Here is a 16,587-nt window from a genome sequence, read left to right as displayed (position 1 = left end):
GAAATGGTGATCTCGTATCATGGTTAGGGAAGATCTCGTTTCGAATACTTTAAGTTAGATCTTGATTCAATTGATACTCTTGACCTGGCGATTTCAATTGAGTATATTGTATAAGACCTTCAAACCACATGGTTATATTATTTGGACCTCAAATCATTATAAGCAATCAAACCCGAACCAAGTAACCTCAACCCTAAAGGGTTAATTTTGTGGAAAGTCTATTCAAATCAGAAGCCTATCAATAATCAGGAACCAGTTATTTCCATGCATCAATGACCTCAAATCAAAATGAATAACCTCCGATATATTTTCTTGGGTGTATCAGGGTATAACATCTTAACTTTCAACTTTTAACGTACTTTTAACACTGTATTTCTTAGCTCGTAGTCTTTCTTCATACTTAATAATGCGTGTAGTTGATGTAAATATGATTGAACAGTGAACACCCTCCAAGAATATTCGATATGTATATCGCAGATCTTTAAACCCTTTCTCGAAGATTTCGCTCTTATCGTATTTTAATCATGTAGATGATTATAGCGATTTACAAGTTGCAGTACAGATCATTAAGCTCAAGTACATACTTCTTTAATGGTGATTTACTAAATTGTTTTCCTTGACAAAGATCGAACGTGATACAATCTTTATAATACAACCGCTTGTGAATCCGTAACTTATAATGAAGATATATAGACCTCAAATCCTACAACTCACTGCATAATATCACAAACAACATATAACTTCTGACAATGTTAATACTCGATCATCAATGTGAGATGTTAAGGAGCCTGGAATCTAAATGTTGACACCCACACTCCCACGAGCCACTGTAAATGGTCCACGTCGAAGTTCACGGGTGTTTAACGCATGGTATAGCTAGACTTCCCCATAAACTATAAGATAGTTGATCAATGTTAGTTAGTATTTCCGCTATCTACGATTAGTTTGACACCTTTTTAGGAAAATCTTAAGATATCAAGAAGGGATCAAAAAGGAATGAGCATAAGATATATTTCTCAATTATGTAACACATGTTTAACTAATTCACTATAACCTTGGACAGCTTCAATTAATTGATCCGTTTCAACATATTCATTAGCACCATGAGCAACATGAATTGAACCAGGTCCATAAAGAATTTTATTTTTAAATTTTTTCTTTTGTAATGAAAAAGCATCAGTACCATAACCAAGAATTATTGATTCAAATCCTGGTATTTCATGATCAAAATAAACTGGAGTTCTACCTAGATCTTTTGTGATCCATTGAATATTATCACTATATGATGAATTGGCAATTAAATCAGGGATAATTTTATGGAAAAATTCTAAATCAGAAGCTACTCTAAAAGATATGGTAGCTTCAGCATGTGCAGGTATAACATTACCAGCAACACCACCTTCAATTTTACCAATATTTAAACTTGAATCACCTAATAATTCATCATTTGGTAATTTAATTTTTAACAATTCATTTAAAAATTCAACCAAGATGGTATTTGCATTTATACCTAATTCAGGATAGCCTGAATGTGATGCTAACCCAGTGACATTTAAAATACCACCATAACCGCCTTTATGACCAACACCTAATTTATTTTCAGTTGGTTCACCTAAAATTACAGAATCCCAATGATAATCAATATTTTCTTCAACATATTTCATACCAATACCTGAATTTTCTTCACCAACAACAAATAATAAAGAAAGATCACCATCTCTTAATTGACCATCCCAAATTAAATCTAGAAAAGCTGTAATTTGAGCCGCAACTGAACCTTTAGCATCTGTTGAACCTCTACCATAGATTCGTTTACCATCATCACTAACAGAATAAGGGAAAAATGGTGGGACTGTATCAATATGACTTGTTAAGACAACTTTTGTATCATTTAAATCACCATGATATGCCAACACATTATATCTATTTTCTTCAACTTTTTGAAGATCCACAGTTAAACCTTCTAATTTAAGATAAAATTGTAATTTTTGTGCAATATCTAATTCATTATTTGATACTGAAGGAGTTGAAACTAATAATTTATGAAGACCAAATAATTGTTGAATTCTGAAATCTGAAAGAGTATGAGTATTTGAATATTGGTATACTGATTGTTTAGATAAACGGTTTTGTATTAATTGGAATGGGAATGAATTTATTGGAAATGAAGTTGTAATCAAGGAGAGACACAAGATCAGTAAAATTTGAGTGAATAACATGATTGTGATTATCAATTATGGTATGTGATCAATTCTATTATATAGCCATGAAATTTTAAGTAAAAAAATTGTATCTTTATCATAGATGTTTTGTTGTGTTTCCTTAAAAATTCATGATAAACTGTGAATATATCTTAAACAAGTCAAATACGCGACATACTCAAATATCAGATAAGAGTAGGATCACTCATTTCAAGACCTTGGTGAAGGGAAAGTTCATTTGATTAATTGAAGTTGTAGTATGGGATGTATTAAAGCGTCATGTTACTCCCTTTATTGAAGTGTAAAGATAAACTCGTATAGTTGATTGATTGTTAACAGATATTTACAATGGAAATTGTACTTACTCATCATCTCTAATTTGAATTTTTCTGTTCAAATTTTGTATGGGATTGCGACCACTTTTGAAAATGAAGTCAACACACCATTCAAATTTGATTGAAATTTTTAAAACTGGATGAGTATATGGGAGTGACACCAGGATAATAATGAAGAGTTTTGAAAAAATATTTGTTAAGAGACATATACTCCAAATGGTGTTTATATGGTGTTATAGCACAAAATCATCCATTTTAGTGATTATATTTGTTATAAGTAACTATGAAATCAAAAAACCAACTAAAAGTTGGTTTTGAAATTTGGAGGCAAAAGAAAATAAGAAAAACCAACTAAAATTTTGAACAGAAAATGAATACCTCTTGAATACCCATGATACAATCATATTATCCATGGATATATGTAAACCACATGAGACAAATGCTATGGATTTATTGAAGAAACTTTGTTAATACATATATACTTCAAATGGACTTATCATGGAACAATGCTACAAAGTAGACCATTTTAACGATTATTTTTGTTAGCAGAGACGAAATTTAAATTTTAGAAAGACTAGTCTGTACGGGATTTCTCCTTAAAAAACGGCGATTTTCACGGTTTTTTGTATGGGGATTTAAAAAACAGAGAAGATTTAAAAAACGGATTTCAGTAGATTTAAAAAACGTCGTAGCTCAGCAACCATGACATATATGACAATTATGAAGAGTGAGATCGAACTTGAGAGGTCATAATTATATACCTATACCTTTAGTTCTTTCCAATAGCATGTTGTGTTTCTGACAGGGCCAAATGTGGTATTATTCCCATAGTTAAGGGATATTCAAAATTCGAGCTAGCTGATTTTCACCAGCTGGCAGCCATTTCACAGCTAGCTGGGTCAGAATCGCTAAAATATGACAAGTATACAAAAGTGAATTTTTGAAACGTAGATGGAAACTATAAAATGGATCCAATGTATTTAGATTAATTTATTTAGTAAGATTAATTAAGGAGTTATATCGTTTATGTGTCGAGATTCAGAGATAATGCTCTCCTAAATGTGTTTACTTCTTAGTGGATGGATGTTCACATGTTCACACCCTGCGAAAAGTAACTACAAAAAATTGAATGAGAGCTAAAAGAGAAACCAGTACAACGAGTTCATAAGGTAACACACAAATACCCGTCTTTGAGCCTTTTCAATGAATTAAATTAAACAAATGACAATGCTTCCGTGATATCCAATTATTACTGGCTCCTTTTGTGCTGTTATAGACCATGTGCTTAGAATTCAGAGCTCAGAAGTTAGATGTTAGAACTCAGATCACAGTCGGAAAAGATCCATAATTATTGAAGATTTATACCCAATGATTTGATATAAGCAGCCAAAGAGAAACAGAGACACCAAAGAAACATTCCACAATTCGATTGAACTCTGGTACTCATGCTTTAAATCGTTGGTGACTCTTGTTCTGTGTCTTGATCTCAACTCCGAGCAATAGTAATTGATGGATTTCACAATGATAAGTATAAGGATCTACGAACCCACGTTTGTCAGAAGACATGAGCATCAAGTTTCAACTGTTTCAACCATCAACCTCACAATACCAACCAATGAGGACCATTTTCAAGCTACATCGAGGTAATGATCATCTTTTATCGTACTGAAAAGACAAAGAAACAACCAGAGAATCATTGAAAAGATCAACAAATGATAATGGATATATAAAGTGTTAAAGATTGTCTATTGAATGGTATAAATACTAGCCAAGAATCCCATATCGCTCGTTGTTTTATTATAAATCATAATAAGTTTTATCACAAGAGCCAAGAGATCATGAAACTGTCAAGTTTATTCATCACTGGTAGTTTTTTAACTTCATTAACTTTTGGTATACCATTATATGATTTAGGAAAAACTTTAGAAACAACAAGTTATTCACCAGATGAAACTTTTTTAATTAATGAATTTTCAAATCAATTAACTCAAATTGATCAATTTAATTCAACAAATTCAACAAAATGTGAAAAATGTATCAAGAGATTAAATCTAGGTAAATCAATTGCTTTAACAAGACCAAATTTAATTTATCCAATTTTTACCAAATGGTGTATTGATAATGAGATTTTAAAAGATTCAACAACTTGTAAATTAACTTATGGAAGAAATACAGTTCATAATGCATCAGAAGGTACAAATTTTGCAAATTTATTAACTTTAATGGATCCAAATTCTTATGATGGTCAATTATTTTGTCATTATCAACAAGATAAAAAATGTCCATTACCTAAAACTCCAGAAATTGATATGTCATCATATTGGCCTGAAAAACAATCAAAACATTTTAAAGCACCTGAACCATCAAATGAAACTTATAATGTTTTACATATTTCAGATTTCCATATTGAATTAGATTATCAAATTGGTACCGAGGGTAATTGTACTCAAAATATGTGTTGTACAACTCATAATGATAATAAAGATATTAAACCTGAAGGTTGGAGCTATACAATGAATTTAACTGAATCACAAGCAAATAATTTATCATTTACACCGGCTTGGTATGACTCAAATGGAGATTTACAATATGATGAACCAATTGATGTTTTTTCTAATGATTCTATATGGCAACCTGCATCTACATGGGGTCAATATAAATGTGATTCACCAGAAGTTTTAATTAATAGTTCATTAAAATCAATTGCAAAATATCAAAATAAATTAGGTTTAGATTTTAAATTCTCAATCTTTACAGGTGATTTAGTTGATCATGATGAAGATAATCATTTAAATTATGAAAAAAATATTAAATCTGAAGAAATTATATTTAGAGATATTAAGAGTACTTTAAAAGATATTCCAGTTTATCCTGTCTTGGGTAATCATGATACTTTCCCTTATGCACAAATGGCACAAGAAAAATCAGGTTTTGCAAATTTATTCAATTGGAATGCTGAATTAATGGGTGATTTATGGGAAGACTATAATTGGATTAATTCATCAACTGCTAGATATGTTAGAAAACATTATTCAGGTTTTGCAGTGGAAACTTCAACAAATTTAAAAGTTATTGCATTAAATTCAAATGCTTATTATGCATCAAATTTATATAATTATTGGAATGCAACTGATATTGATTCATTTGGTCAATTCCAATTTTTAATTGATGAATTAATTGAATCTGAATCAAAAGATCAAAGAGTTTGGATTATTGCACATATTCCATTCATTCAAGAAGCTTTACCAATTCCAGCTGAAGTTTTCCAACAAATTTTAAAAAGATTTTCTCCATATACAATTGCAGGTATTTTTTTTGGTCATACCCATGAAGATCAATTCAATATTTTGTATGATGGTGAAGTTACAAATAAAACTGAAGATAATGCAGTTAATATTGCATGGATTTCACAAGCTGTTACACCATTATTTCAAAATAATCCATCATGGAGATATTATACAATTGATTCCAAGACTCATAGTGTTATGAATTCATATAATTATTATTTTAAATTAAATGAAACTTGGTATGAAGGCTCATCAGAACCAAATTGGGAATTTGAGTATAGTGCTAGAGAAGCTTATTCAAATGTTGTACCAAATTGGCCAGACTCATCACCATTAAATGCTACATTTTGGCATAAAGTTGCACATGCAATTCATGAATCAGATGAAGTTGCACAAACTTATAATAATTATAAAAGAAGATTTAGTCCATTTGTGGAACAATGTATTGGTACTAATGATTGTGATGGTAGTTTTTGTTTCTTGTCAAGTTTTACATTAAAAGATTATGAAGCTTGTATGAAGGCATTTGATGAACCAAAATTTCAATAGATCTAGATATACCCGCACAATGGTTTACAAGACACTAAGACAACCTGGAGTTGTACATAAGTACAGTTACATTCAATTACTTTCTTTCCACGTTTTCCATTTTCATTCTAACGATGACAAACATGTTATCAACTATCCTTTATATAAAACGTTTACAGATGAATAGAAATTCTATTTAACCGTCTAACGGTTTTGTCGTAGATTATCAGATATTCCACAACTAACACTGGTAAACAACAATACATTTTCAGCTCAGATAAATGATGAACGACTAAAAATTGTAGCTTAATAAAATACGATCATCAAAGTAGAAAATCTCTATTGCATTGAATCGACTCATAAAAGCTTTGATGAATTGATAAAGTAAACCCGCTTAAAAACGTTTTTGGTACTCGGAGTTTTGGCTTTAAGTAGACACTGTCAGCCCTAAGCGTAGATTCCAGCACAGTTTGCCCGTAGTCTCAGCGTAATACTTAGCCTGTTTCAAAAGTGCTTCCCGCCTAGATATTCCAGCCTTTGTCAACCTCAAATACCCACGTTTTGTAAACTTCTGCATCAATTAAGCGCTGATAAACAAATCTGTACAAAACAGTGAATTGATTGTTTGAACAGAAACGATGATTTGCAGCGATTGGTTGAGCAGAATATTGGAATTTGGCTGCATTTAACTGAGATTTTTAGTTGAGTTTTATTGATTCTTTTTGGCTGTTGAAAGACGGAGTTGGTTTGGATATAAAGACATGGAAGATTCTCCTATTATATTGTGATAAGTTTGATAGGCAATTTATCAGATCTCAAATCATCACACTCGTTATACAGAATGAAAATATCCACACTCGCTGCTGGTTTATTGGCTCCGCTGGCTTGGGCATCTCCATTGTATGACTTGGAATTGGCTTTAGATTCAACTGGTTATACCCCGGATGATCAACATTTAATTGATTTGTTTTCTCAACAATTGACAAATATTGACAAGTTTAACGGTACAAATACTACAAAGTGTGAAAAATGTATCAAAAGATTACAATTGGGTAAATCAATTGCATTGACAAAACCAAATTTAGTTTATCCGGTATTCACAAAATGGTGTACTGATAATGGTGTTGCTTCTGCTTTAACTTGTAAAACAAATTATGGAAGAAATACAGTTGATAATTCAACTTTTGGTACAAATTTTGCTAATATGCTTTATCTTATGGATCCAAACTCTTATGATGGTCAATTATATTGCCATTTCCAAGATAATAAAGGTTGTCCATTACCAGAAACTCCAAAAGTTGATATGTCATCATATTGGCCTGAAAAACAAGAAAAACATTATCATGCTCCAAAACCTGGTAATGAAACTTACAATGTTCTTCATGTTTCAGATTTCCACATTGAATTGAATTATGAGATTGGATCAGAAACTAATTGTACAATGGGTATGTGTTGTACTCCACATAGTGTTGCCAAACATCCACCTCCAGAAGGTTATAAATTTACTACCAATATGACTGAAGATCAAATTGGTAATTTATCTTATACTCCAGCTTGGTATGATGATCAAAACGATGTTCAATATGGTGAACCAGTTGATGTTGATATTAATAACTCTTCAGTTTGGTATCCTGCAAATACTTTTGGCCATTATGAATGTGATGCACCACCTGTATTGGTTAATAGTTCATTAAAATCTGTTGCTCAATATCAAGAAGAATTAGGGTTAGATTTCAAATTCACTATATTCACTGGTGATTTAGTTGAACATGATGAAGCACAATATAAGAGTTATTTTTCAAATGTTGAATCTGAAGAAATCATTTTCCGTGATTTGAAAAGAACTTTAAAAGATGTTCCAGTTTATTCAGTTTTAGGTAATCATGATACTTTCCCTTATGCTCAATTAGCTCAAGAAAAATCTGGATTTGGTAACTTATTTGATTGGAATGCTGACTTAATGGCTGAAATGTGGGAAGAATATGGTTGGATTAATGCTTCAACTGCTCGTGTTGTTAGAAAACATTATGCTGGGTTTTCAGTTACAACTTCAACAAATTTGAAAATTATTGCATTAAATTCAAATGCTTATTATGTTAAGAATTTATACATGTATTGGAACGCAACTGATATTGATTCTTTTGGACAATTCCAATTCTTAATTGATGAATTAGTTGATGCTGAAGCTAAAGATCAAAGAGTTTGGATTATGGCTCATATTCCATTAATTCAAGAAGCTTTACCATTACCTGCTGAGATTTTCACTCAAATTATTAAAAGATTTTCACCGTACACTATTGCAGGTATTTTCTTTGGTCATACTCATATGGATCAATTTAATATCTTATATGATGGTACTGATATTACTAATAAGTCTGAAGACAATGTTGTTGCAAATGCATGGATTTCACAAGCTGTTACACCATTAACTGAAAATAATCCATCATGGAGATATTATGCTATTGATACCAAAACTCATAGTGTTATGAATTCTTACAATTACTATACAAAATTAAACGGGACTTTCACTAATGGTAATGAAGAACCTGTTTGGGAATTTGAATATAGTGCAAGAGAAGCTTATCAAGATATCACACAATGGCCTGAAGATGAAGCGTTAAATGCAACTTTCTGGCATAGAGTTGCTACTGCGGTTAACACAACTGAAGAAGTTACACAACTTTACAACAATTACAAAAGAAGATTTAGTCCATATGTTCCAAATTGTATTGGTACTGATGATTGCAATGGTAGTTGGTGCTTCCTTGCTAGTTTTACATTAGATCAATATCAAAAATGTATGAAGACTTATGATGAACCAAGCTTTTATTGATTATTTTCATCTGCTCTTATATATCCCACTTTTGGACCTTCTTTTTCGTTAAAATTTTAATTCTACAATATATTCATGATACAAGTATATGGAAATCAATTAGATTCAATACATGAATTAGTAAATAGATTAATAAAAGTTTGAAGATATATATTAAACTATAATACATAATGTACATCAATGATTCAGAATATCAACAATTCTGCTCAGTTCATTCAAGAATTTATAATCTTCGCATGTTTTCTTATCACAATCAGAGAATAATGTAGCATCATTAAAATCCATTATATAAGATTTATCATCAATACAGTACAATGATTTAGCACAAAGTTTGTTATGATGAATCTTGAGTTCATGAAGCTTTTCAATTTGTGATCTTAAGTCATCGACTTGATTCTTTTCAAAAGGTTTGTATCTCAGAATATCAGAATTTGGGATTTGAAAAGCAATGTATGGCCCGAGATGTTTGTATTCATCGTTAATAATAGTCATTCCATAGCCATATTTTAAAACTGGAGGAATTCTAATTATTTTTCCAGATTTGTTTTTTGAGTTATATGCCTGAATGATATCCAAAATCTTCAACTTCTGCTGATGATTTTTGATAATAGTTTTCACATTTTTGTTAATTTGACCATGATTGGGAGCTACTTTAAGTTCTTCAAATGGGGAAACCTTCATAAACCAATAGTTGTACTCCTGAAATAAATCATATCCTTCAACTAAAACCTGAGAATGCTTCTGGCAGCGCTCATCCATCAAGACTTCCGCGGTCTGAATGCTTTCCTTGAATTCTTTAACTCCACACGTTAATTTGAAAATACCTGAAGCTTTTGTTGTTTTATAATGATCAATACAATCATATGATGATATGAATAACTGGTCCCATGATGTGTTTACAAAAGAAGATACCACATCATCAGAATCATAAACTTCTCCCCCAATACCCGGTTTATCTTTCTCATCAATAATCTTAGATTTCTTATATGGTGGTTCCTTATCACCATCAGAGTCCAAAGGAACAATACTACCACTTAACTTTGATCCAAATTTGGAGTAGATGATCTGATCTTGAATTTTGATCCAATTTTTACGATCAGCTTGATTTTGAAATGAAAATGAATAATAACCTTCAAACCCACTAGTGTAGTCTTTTTCGAGTGATCTTCCAAATAAATCAAACATTCTAATGGCCAAAAATAACTGTGTTTTCATACCTTCATCATTACTTCTAGCTCTTAGTCCTATTGGTAAAACTTTCACTTTGTTATTCAAATATAGATCTTGATTATTCAATTTTGAACCATTTCCCACTCTTACTATACTGGTTTCAGGTTGATCATTTGATATCTCAATATACCATGATTGTTCGAAATTAGATAGGATATAATTATTTCTTCTACCATTGAACATGTAAAGATTAACTTGTCCAAGGATTACATCTCTAGTATATGGTTTCAGAATGTCTATATTTGAAATGATGTTTTTAAATTCAATGCTTATTTTATCATCTGATACCTTTAATGGCCCTTCGTAAGTGATAGATAAATCTTTCAGACCTTGATATTTCATGTTGGTATTCTTCATTCTTTCCCAGACTGAGGACTTAAGTTTCTTGAAAATACTCTTTGAAAGACCAAATCTCTTTACATGGATTGATTTTTCTTCTAATGAGCTGAAGCAAGGTTGGACCAGACCATCACATCTCTTAGCAATGATCTCTGAGAAAAATCTTGATATTGGCTTTATTAACTGCTGGTTAAACATTGTTCTAAAATTTACCTCCTTAAATGGGACCCTTGAGTTTTCATTTTTAATAATTGATAAATCATTATGAATCCCATCTATAAAACGTTTTGTGCTGGAGTACACTTCATAATCAGTCATCCCCTCCATTTTAGTTTGTAAGAAGTGTTCAAGTGCGTCACAATTTGCTTTGAATACATCATTTGATATAAACGGCTCCGTGTTCGAGTAATGGGTTTTTCTAGATTGGTTTTGATACTTCAGTTGACTCTTTTTTAGTTTAACATCGTGGACATAACCTAATGATTCAAATTTTGTGGCTACCTCAATGGAAAACACAAACTTATACATCTTTTTGTAGTACCAACACCCTTCGAGTCCATCAATCTCCATCAACTTTATCATGTGCTTTTGATCAGTACTAAATTTATCACTGAAGCTGAAAGGTTGAAATAAGAGATTAAAAATGTCATAAGCAGCTGAATGAAAGAGGTTTCGTTAGTAATTCATCCTCTGATAAGTATATCATTAAATTTATCAACTCACCATTAGTAGCTGCAGGAATCTTAAGTTTGGAAATATCAAACCCCTTCAAAATGTAATCTTGAAAATCAGGTAAAGCATCAAGAGACGTTGTCAATAACTTTGAACACCTTCTCAATATTAAAGTATAACAATATTCATCGTTCAAATCAAAACTTGGGAAATCATTGTCAGCCATTGCACAGATATGAAGGAATATGTGTGTCAGAGCTTTCGAAAAAGTTTTGGCTTAAGGGTTGATGTAGTGTGAATCATCACATCATCATTAAGTTTAAAGCTCTCGAGTCTCGAGTTGAATTTTGTCGGAAAAATAATTTATACCCATCTCGTAAAAATTGAGGCGTCAAGGGCCGAGGCGCATCTCTGAACTACCAGCTAGTAATATTGTGGATACAATTGATGATCAAATAAAACAATAGACTTTTCAACTACTAATATGAACTATTATACTGCTAATCACAATGGAAATAACAAAGTACCTGTTCAATACAATTTAGTGCGTGCGCTAGAAGCAAGTTTCTTGGAACAATGATCAGCTAGTGAATTGAGATAGCTGTATTCAAGTCATCTTAGGAATGCAATATATACCAATTTGAGCTCATAAACATACACGGTTAATAATACATGTGATGCTTTAAATGAAGCTGGCACCATTCATTTATACTTTTATCATAACCATCCGTATTAGCTAATAACGCAATTTATTAATTGGCCCCGTATATAATGTGGCTAAATTAGTACTCAAACGAGATCAAGTATTATGTGTTGTATTGTGTTGTATATTATAATGATTATATATCCATCAAATTATATATATTATGATAATATTCGACCCTGTTGATAAAATTTAAGAGCTTTCAATAAGTACTTATGAGGTAGAACGGTACAACAATGACTTTAATTCGTAATATAGTATTGAAAACGTTTCCATTATAGCCATATTAACAAACCAATCAACACCTTAGTGGCAACATCTTCCACAATCGCTTTTATGATTGGTGCTTTTATAAGATGAAGCATCTATTTCTCTAGCCGTATTTCTATAACTTCTGTTGACCTCAAGTGAATTGCCTATCATATTCATCATAAGAGTAGCAGCAACACTACCACCAATACAAATTATAATAACAACCATTTTCTCAACAAAATGTGAATTGAGGATTGATAGCGTATAAACTTGAAAACCTTTAAACTGGATGTACTAGATGTACAAAAGAGAGATATTAGTATCAAGCACTTAACTATATTGTTGAGCAAGAGGAATTTATCTGATTTGCTTGTTTTTATATCAACACGTAAAATATAGTTTGACATTTGTAGACTTGTTAATGGAAGTCTAGAGCTAGCTTTAATTATACAAGCAGCAATCTTAAGCTTAAACTATCTGTGTTTATAAATGATAACTAGTGGCAAACCTTGAGCTTATAGTTGGACATGTGCATAATTCATCTAGATTCAAGCTGATCCCTTCAAGTTGCTCCACTTCATCACTTTGACACAAACTTATGCACCCTCTGCTCAAACACTATCTCCTGTATTCCCTTACAAGCAAATTGACTTATTATCAAACGTTAAATCAAACAAGAAATGCAAATTCAAAGATAAACTTATTCTTGTGCATTATCAAAATCTGATACACACACTCAAATATTTCGCGATCGGTCAAATGAAAAAAAAAAAAAAAAAAAGACCGCGATGATTCATAATTGAAAAAATCGATAAAGGCTGTCAAAATTCGAAAGCAGACATAATTTTCTGAATTATATTGATCCAATTCAAAACATCAATTATATTGCTGAAAATGTTAAGCACCAGATCTAGTATCACTAAAAGATTATATTCAACTGCCTCAAAAACCTTAAAAATTGGTATGTATCAACTCAATTGCACACTCTGGGGTACAATTGTTCAGAATGATTGGTACAATATTATGGGTGTGAAATGGTAAAGATCTGTATAAACTAACATCTAAATTAGGTTTAATTCCAGGTGATGGTATTGGTAGAGAAGTTATCCCAGCTGGTAAACAAGTTTTAGAAGGTTTGTCATCAAAACATGGTTTAAACTTTGATTTTGTTGAATTAAAAGCTGGTTTTGAACATTTTAAAGCTACTGGTACTGCTTTACCAGAAGAAACTGTTGAAATTTTAAAAAATGAAACTGATGGTGCTTTATTTGGTGCTGTTTCTTCTCCAACTACTAAAGTTGCTGGTTATTCATCACCAATTGTTGCCTTACGTAAAAAATTAGGTCTTTATGCTAATGTTCGTCCTGTTAAATCAGTTGATGGTACTAATGATAGACCAGTTGATATGGTTATTGTTCGTGAAAATACCGAAGATTTATATGTTAAAGAAGAAAAAATCTTTGAAAATGCTGATGGTACTAAAACTGCTGAAGCCATCAAAAGAATTACTGAAACTGCTACAACAAGAATTGGTAAAATTGCATTAGAAATTGCCTTACAACGTCAAGCTCAACGTGATTTAGGTGCTGCTTCATTACATAAATCATCAATTTTAACCATTACTCATAAATCAAATGTTTTAAGTGTTTCTGATGGTTTATTCCGTGAAACTGTTCGTAAATTTTATGATCAAAATAAAGATAAATATTCATCAGTTGCTTTACAAGAACAAATTGTTGATTCAATGGTTTATCGTATGTTCCGTGAACCTGAAATCTTTGATGTTGTTGTTGCTCCAAACTTATACGGTGATATCTTATCAGATGGTGCTGCTGCTTTAGTTGGTTCTTTAGGTGTTGTTCCAAGTGCTAACGTTGGCGAAAACTATGTTATTGGTGAACCATGTCACGGTTCTGCTCCAGATATTGCTGGTAGAGGTATTTCTAACCCAATTGCTACTATTAGATCAACTGCTTTATTATTAGAATTCTTAGGTTATCCAAAACCTGCTGCTGATATTTATGCTGCTGTTGATGCTAACTTGAGTGAAGGTCAAGTTAAAACTCCAGATTTAGGTGGTAAATCAACTACTCAACAAGTTATTGATGATGTTGTTAAACGTTTACAATGAGTTAGATACTCTTAAAATGCATATATAAAATGAGCTATATAATTTTAGATTAGAATATATTATTTTTTTTGCTAGTCAAACCCATTCCATTCTTCGTATTCAGATTCTTGATCTTCTTGGTCTTGTTCTCCTTCTTCTTCCGCATCTTCAACTTCTATATCTTCAACTTTCACATCTTTTGCCTTTTCAAGTTCTGAACCAACATCACGTTCAAATAAAACAGCAAAGAATCCAATACCACCATCAACCTTTGGAATAGATCTAATACAACCACCAGCTAATTGTTCAGGATTTGGGAAACTTTGAAATTCTTCCACTAAACCTCTTCTTGGCCACATTGGGATAACTCTTGAACGATTTGCAACTTTCCAACCAGCGTTTTTAACTTGTGAATCATTTAATAAATCAATAACAACTCTTTCATTTTCTTGTGCATGGATTGAACAAGTTGAATAAACAACTTTTTTAGCATTTGGGAAACTTAAAGCATGTTTAACAATGGAAAATTGGAATGATGATAATTTTTGTAATCTTTCATCACTATATGAACCTTCTGGATTTTCCTCTTCATGAGCTCTACCGAAGATACCACTACCAGAGCATGATGGATCAACAACAAGTCCAGTAACATCTTCAAAATCAGATGGTTTACTTTGTGTGAAATCACCAGTATTAATTTTAACAATCTTAGAAGCACCAGCTGTTGTAACCATCTTATCTAAAATTTTAGAACGACGAACATCCCTTTCAAATGCATTTATTGAACCATCACGTTGAATATAACTTGCTAAATGTGTAGTTTTATTACCAGGTGCTGCACATGAATCAATAACGTAATCATCAGGACCTGGATTTAAAATATGTGCAGGGAAACATGAAGCTCTATCTTGAATGATAATGTGACCTTTTTCATAAAGTTTAGTTGTTGTAATTTTTTCTTTTGGATGAATACCAAATAAGTTGGGTATAAATTCATCATGATAAATAGTACCCGGTTGGATTTTCTTAATACTATCAACTTCTTCAAGATGTTCTAATTCTGATAATACTTTCTCTTTTGTAGTTTTAATGGTATTAGCTCTGAACCATCTTACTGGTGTATCATCCTCCTCGATTAACTCATCAAAGCTTCGTACTTTGTGTTTCAATTTCAATTTGGTTAATTCAGCTGATAATCTAGTTTTATGTTTCAATACAGAGTCTTTTAAAGGTGTTTTACCCATTTGAATTCTACCTGATCTTGAAAACAGTAAATCATGGACCAAGAGTAATGCTTGAGTTTCTCTAATTTGTTTTTCCTCTTTCAATAACTTGGCTTTCTTGATGATATCAAGGATAAATGGTTTATATTTCAAAGTGGAAGATACAAGAGCATAAACATGCTTTGGATCTGTTTTGATCTGTTTGTTTCTAGCAGCATTGAAGACCCTTGTTTGAAGGGAACCTTCCTTTTGATTTGGAGTCAAAAACCTTTCAGCTTCCTTGTATAAGTTTGACATTGTTCTGTTGGCATAGAATGTAACACAAGAATATTCAATTACGAGTAGTAATTTTTTTTTTTTTTTTTAATAAAGTAATATGTATTAATATGAAATATATAAATGTATTTATAACTAACTTTGTAAAGTGTAGGCTCTACTGTTCATTTATCAGAACAATGATGGAAAATGAAATTAATTTGGTGAAGAAAACTAGTAATAAACGTATAATAAAAATTTATCAGACGTTGAAATTGACACTTACTCCGATGACAGTCGAATAGATCGTCCGCTTTGAATTGGTCAAGCTGTTAGAACTTGGGTTTTGTTATGGTTTTACCAGGTTTTACGCTCAAAAATTCGACAAAGAAAGGTTCCAGGTTCAATTCCAGCCAAATCGGGTTTTCCAGTTACCGATTTTCAAAAATTTTGGACAAAAATTCCCGCCTGGAAAAATCAAAGGAAAGCTGCTGCCGAGGAAATCAGAGAGTTTTTAGTGGGTATGCTGGTTTTGATAAGTTGTACGGAGAGTCCCACACTGTTCCACCCAAATACAACGGCTAGTAGGTGGTTCGTGCAGAAAGCATTTTCTCTCTTT

At 31.7% G+C, this 16,587-nt stretch overlaps 7 protein-coding genes across 7 annotated transcripts; 3 read left to right on the top strand and 4 right to left on the bottom strand.

Annotated features, from left to right (window-relative positions):
• Positions 1-1,016: 1,016 nt before the first annotated feature.
• Positions 1,017-2,219, bottom strand: BN7_3203 (uncharacterized protein; the record flags this gene model as incomplete). The annotated part of the gene is made up of 1 exon (XM_011276185.1): positions 1,017-2,219. One exon carries the CDS (start codon positions 2,217-2,219, stop codon positions 1,017-1,019), a length of 1,203 nt encoding a protein of 400 aa, XP_011274487.1.
• Positions 2,220-4,374: 2,155 nt separating this feature from the next.
• On the top strand, positions 4,375-6,372 carry SMP2 (sphingomyelin phosphodiesterase; the record flags this gene model as incomplete). The annotated part of the gene is made up of 1 exon (XM_011276184.1): positions 4,375-6,372. One exon carries the CDS (start codon positions 4,375-4,377, stop codon positions 6,370-6,372), a length of 1,998 nt encoding a protein of 665 aa, XP_011274486.1.
• Positions 6,373-7,192: 820 nt separating this feature from the next.
• Positions 7,193-9,184, top strand: SMP1 (sphingomyelinase-like phosphodiesterase; the record flags this gene model as incomplete). Its single annotated transcript, XM_011276183.1, has 1 exon — positions 7,193-9,184. One exon carries the CDS (start codon positions 7,193-7,195, stop codon positions 9,182-9,184), a length of 1,992 nt encoding a protein of 663 aa, XP_011274485.1.
• Positions 9,185-9,361: 177 nt separating this feature from the next.
• BN7_3200 (uncharacterized protein) lies at positions 9,362-11,281 on the bottom strand (the record flags this gene model as incomplete). The annotated part of the gene is made up of 1 exon (XM_011276182.1): positions 9,362-11,281. The coding sequence occupies one exon, from the start codon at positions 11,279-11,281 to the stop codon at positions 9,362-9,364; it is 1,920 nt and encodes a 639-aa protein (XP_011274484.1).
• Positions 11,282-11,399: 118 nt separating this feature from the next.
• Positions 11,400-11,651, bottom strand: BN7_3199 (uncharacterized protein; the record flags this gene model as incomplete). Its single annotated transcript, XM_011276181.1, has 1 exon — positions 11,400-11,651. One exon carries the CDS (start codon positions 11,649-11,651, stop codon positions 11,400-11,402), a length of 252 nt encoding a protein of 83 aa, XP_011274483.1.
• Positions 11,652-13,274: 1,623 nt separating this feature from the next.
• Positions 13,275-14,511, top strand: LYS12 (homoisocitrate dehydrogenase; the record flags this gene model as incomplete). Its single annotated transcript, XM_011276180.1, has 2 exons — positions 13,275-13,371; positions 13,451-14,511. The coding sequence occupies 2 exons, from the start codon at positions 13,275-13,277 to the stop codon at positions 14,509-14,511; spliced, it is 1,158 nt and encodes a 385-aa protein (XP_011274482.1).
• A 71-nt stretch (positions 14,512-14,582) lies between these two features.
• RCM1 (rRNA (cytosine-C5-)-methyltransferase RCM1) lies at positions 14,583-16,010 on the bottom strand (the record flags this gene model as incomplete). Its single annotated transcript, XM_011276179.1, has 1 exon — positions 14,583-16,010. One exon carries the CDS (start codon positions 16,008-16,010, stop codon positions 14,583-14,585), a length of 1,428 nt encoding a protein of 475 aa, XP_011274481.1.
• Between the last annotated feature and the right edge of the window lie 577 nt (positions 16,011-16,587).

This window comes from Wickerhamomyces ciferrii, contig 00086 (genome assembly GCF_000313485.1).
Source record: "Wickerhamomyces ciferrii WGS project CAIF00000000 data, strain NRRL Y-1031 F-60-10, contig 00086, whole genome shotgun sequence".
Classification (NCBI taxonomy): domain Eukaryota; kingdom Fungi; phylum Ascomycota; class Saccharomycetes; order Phaffomycetales; family Wickerhamomycetaceae; genus Hansenula; species Hansenula ciferrii.
Note: the sequence above shows the minus strand (reverse complement) of the source record. Positions and strands in the feature narration are given on the sequence as shown.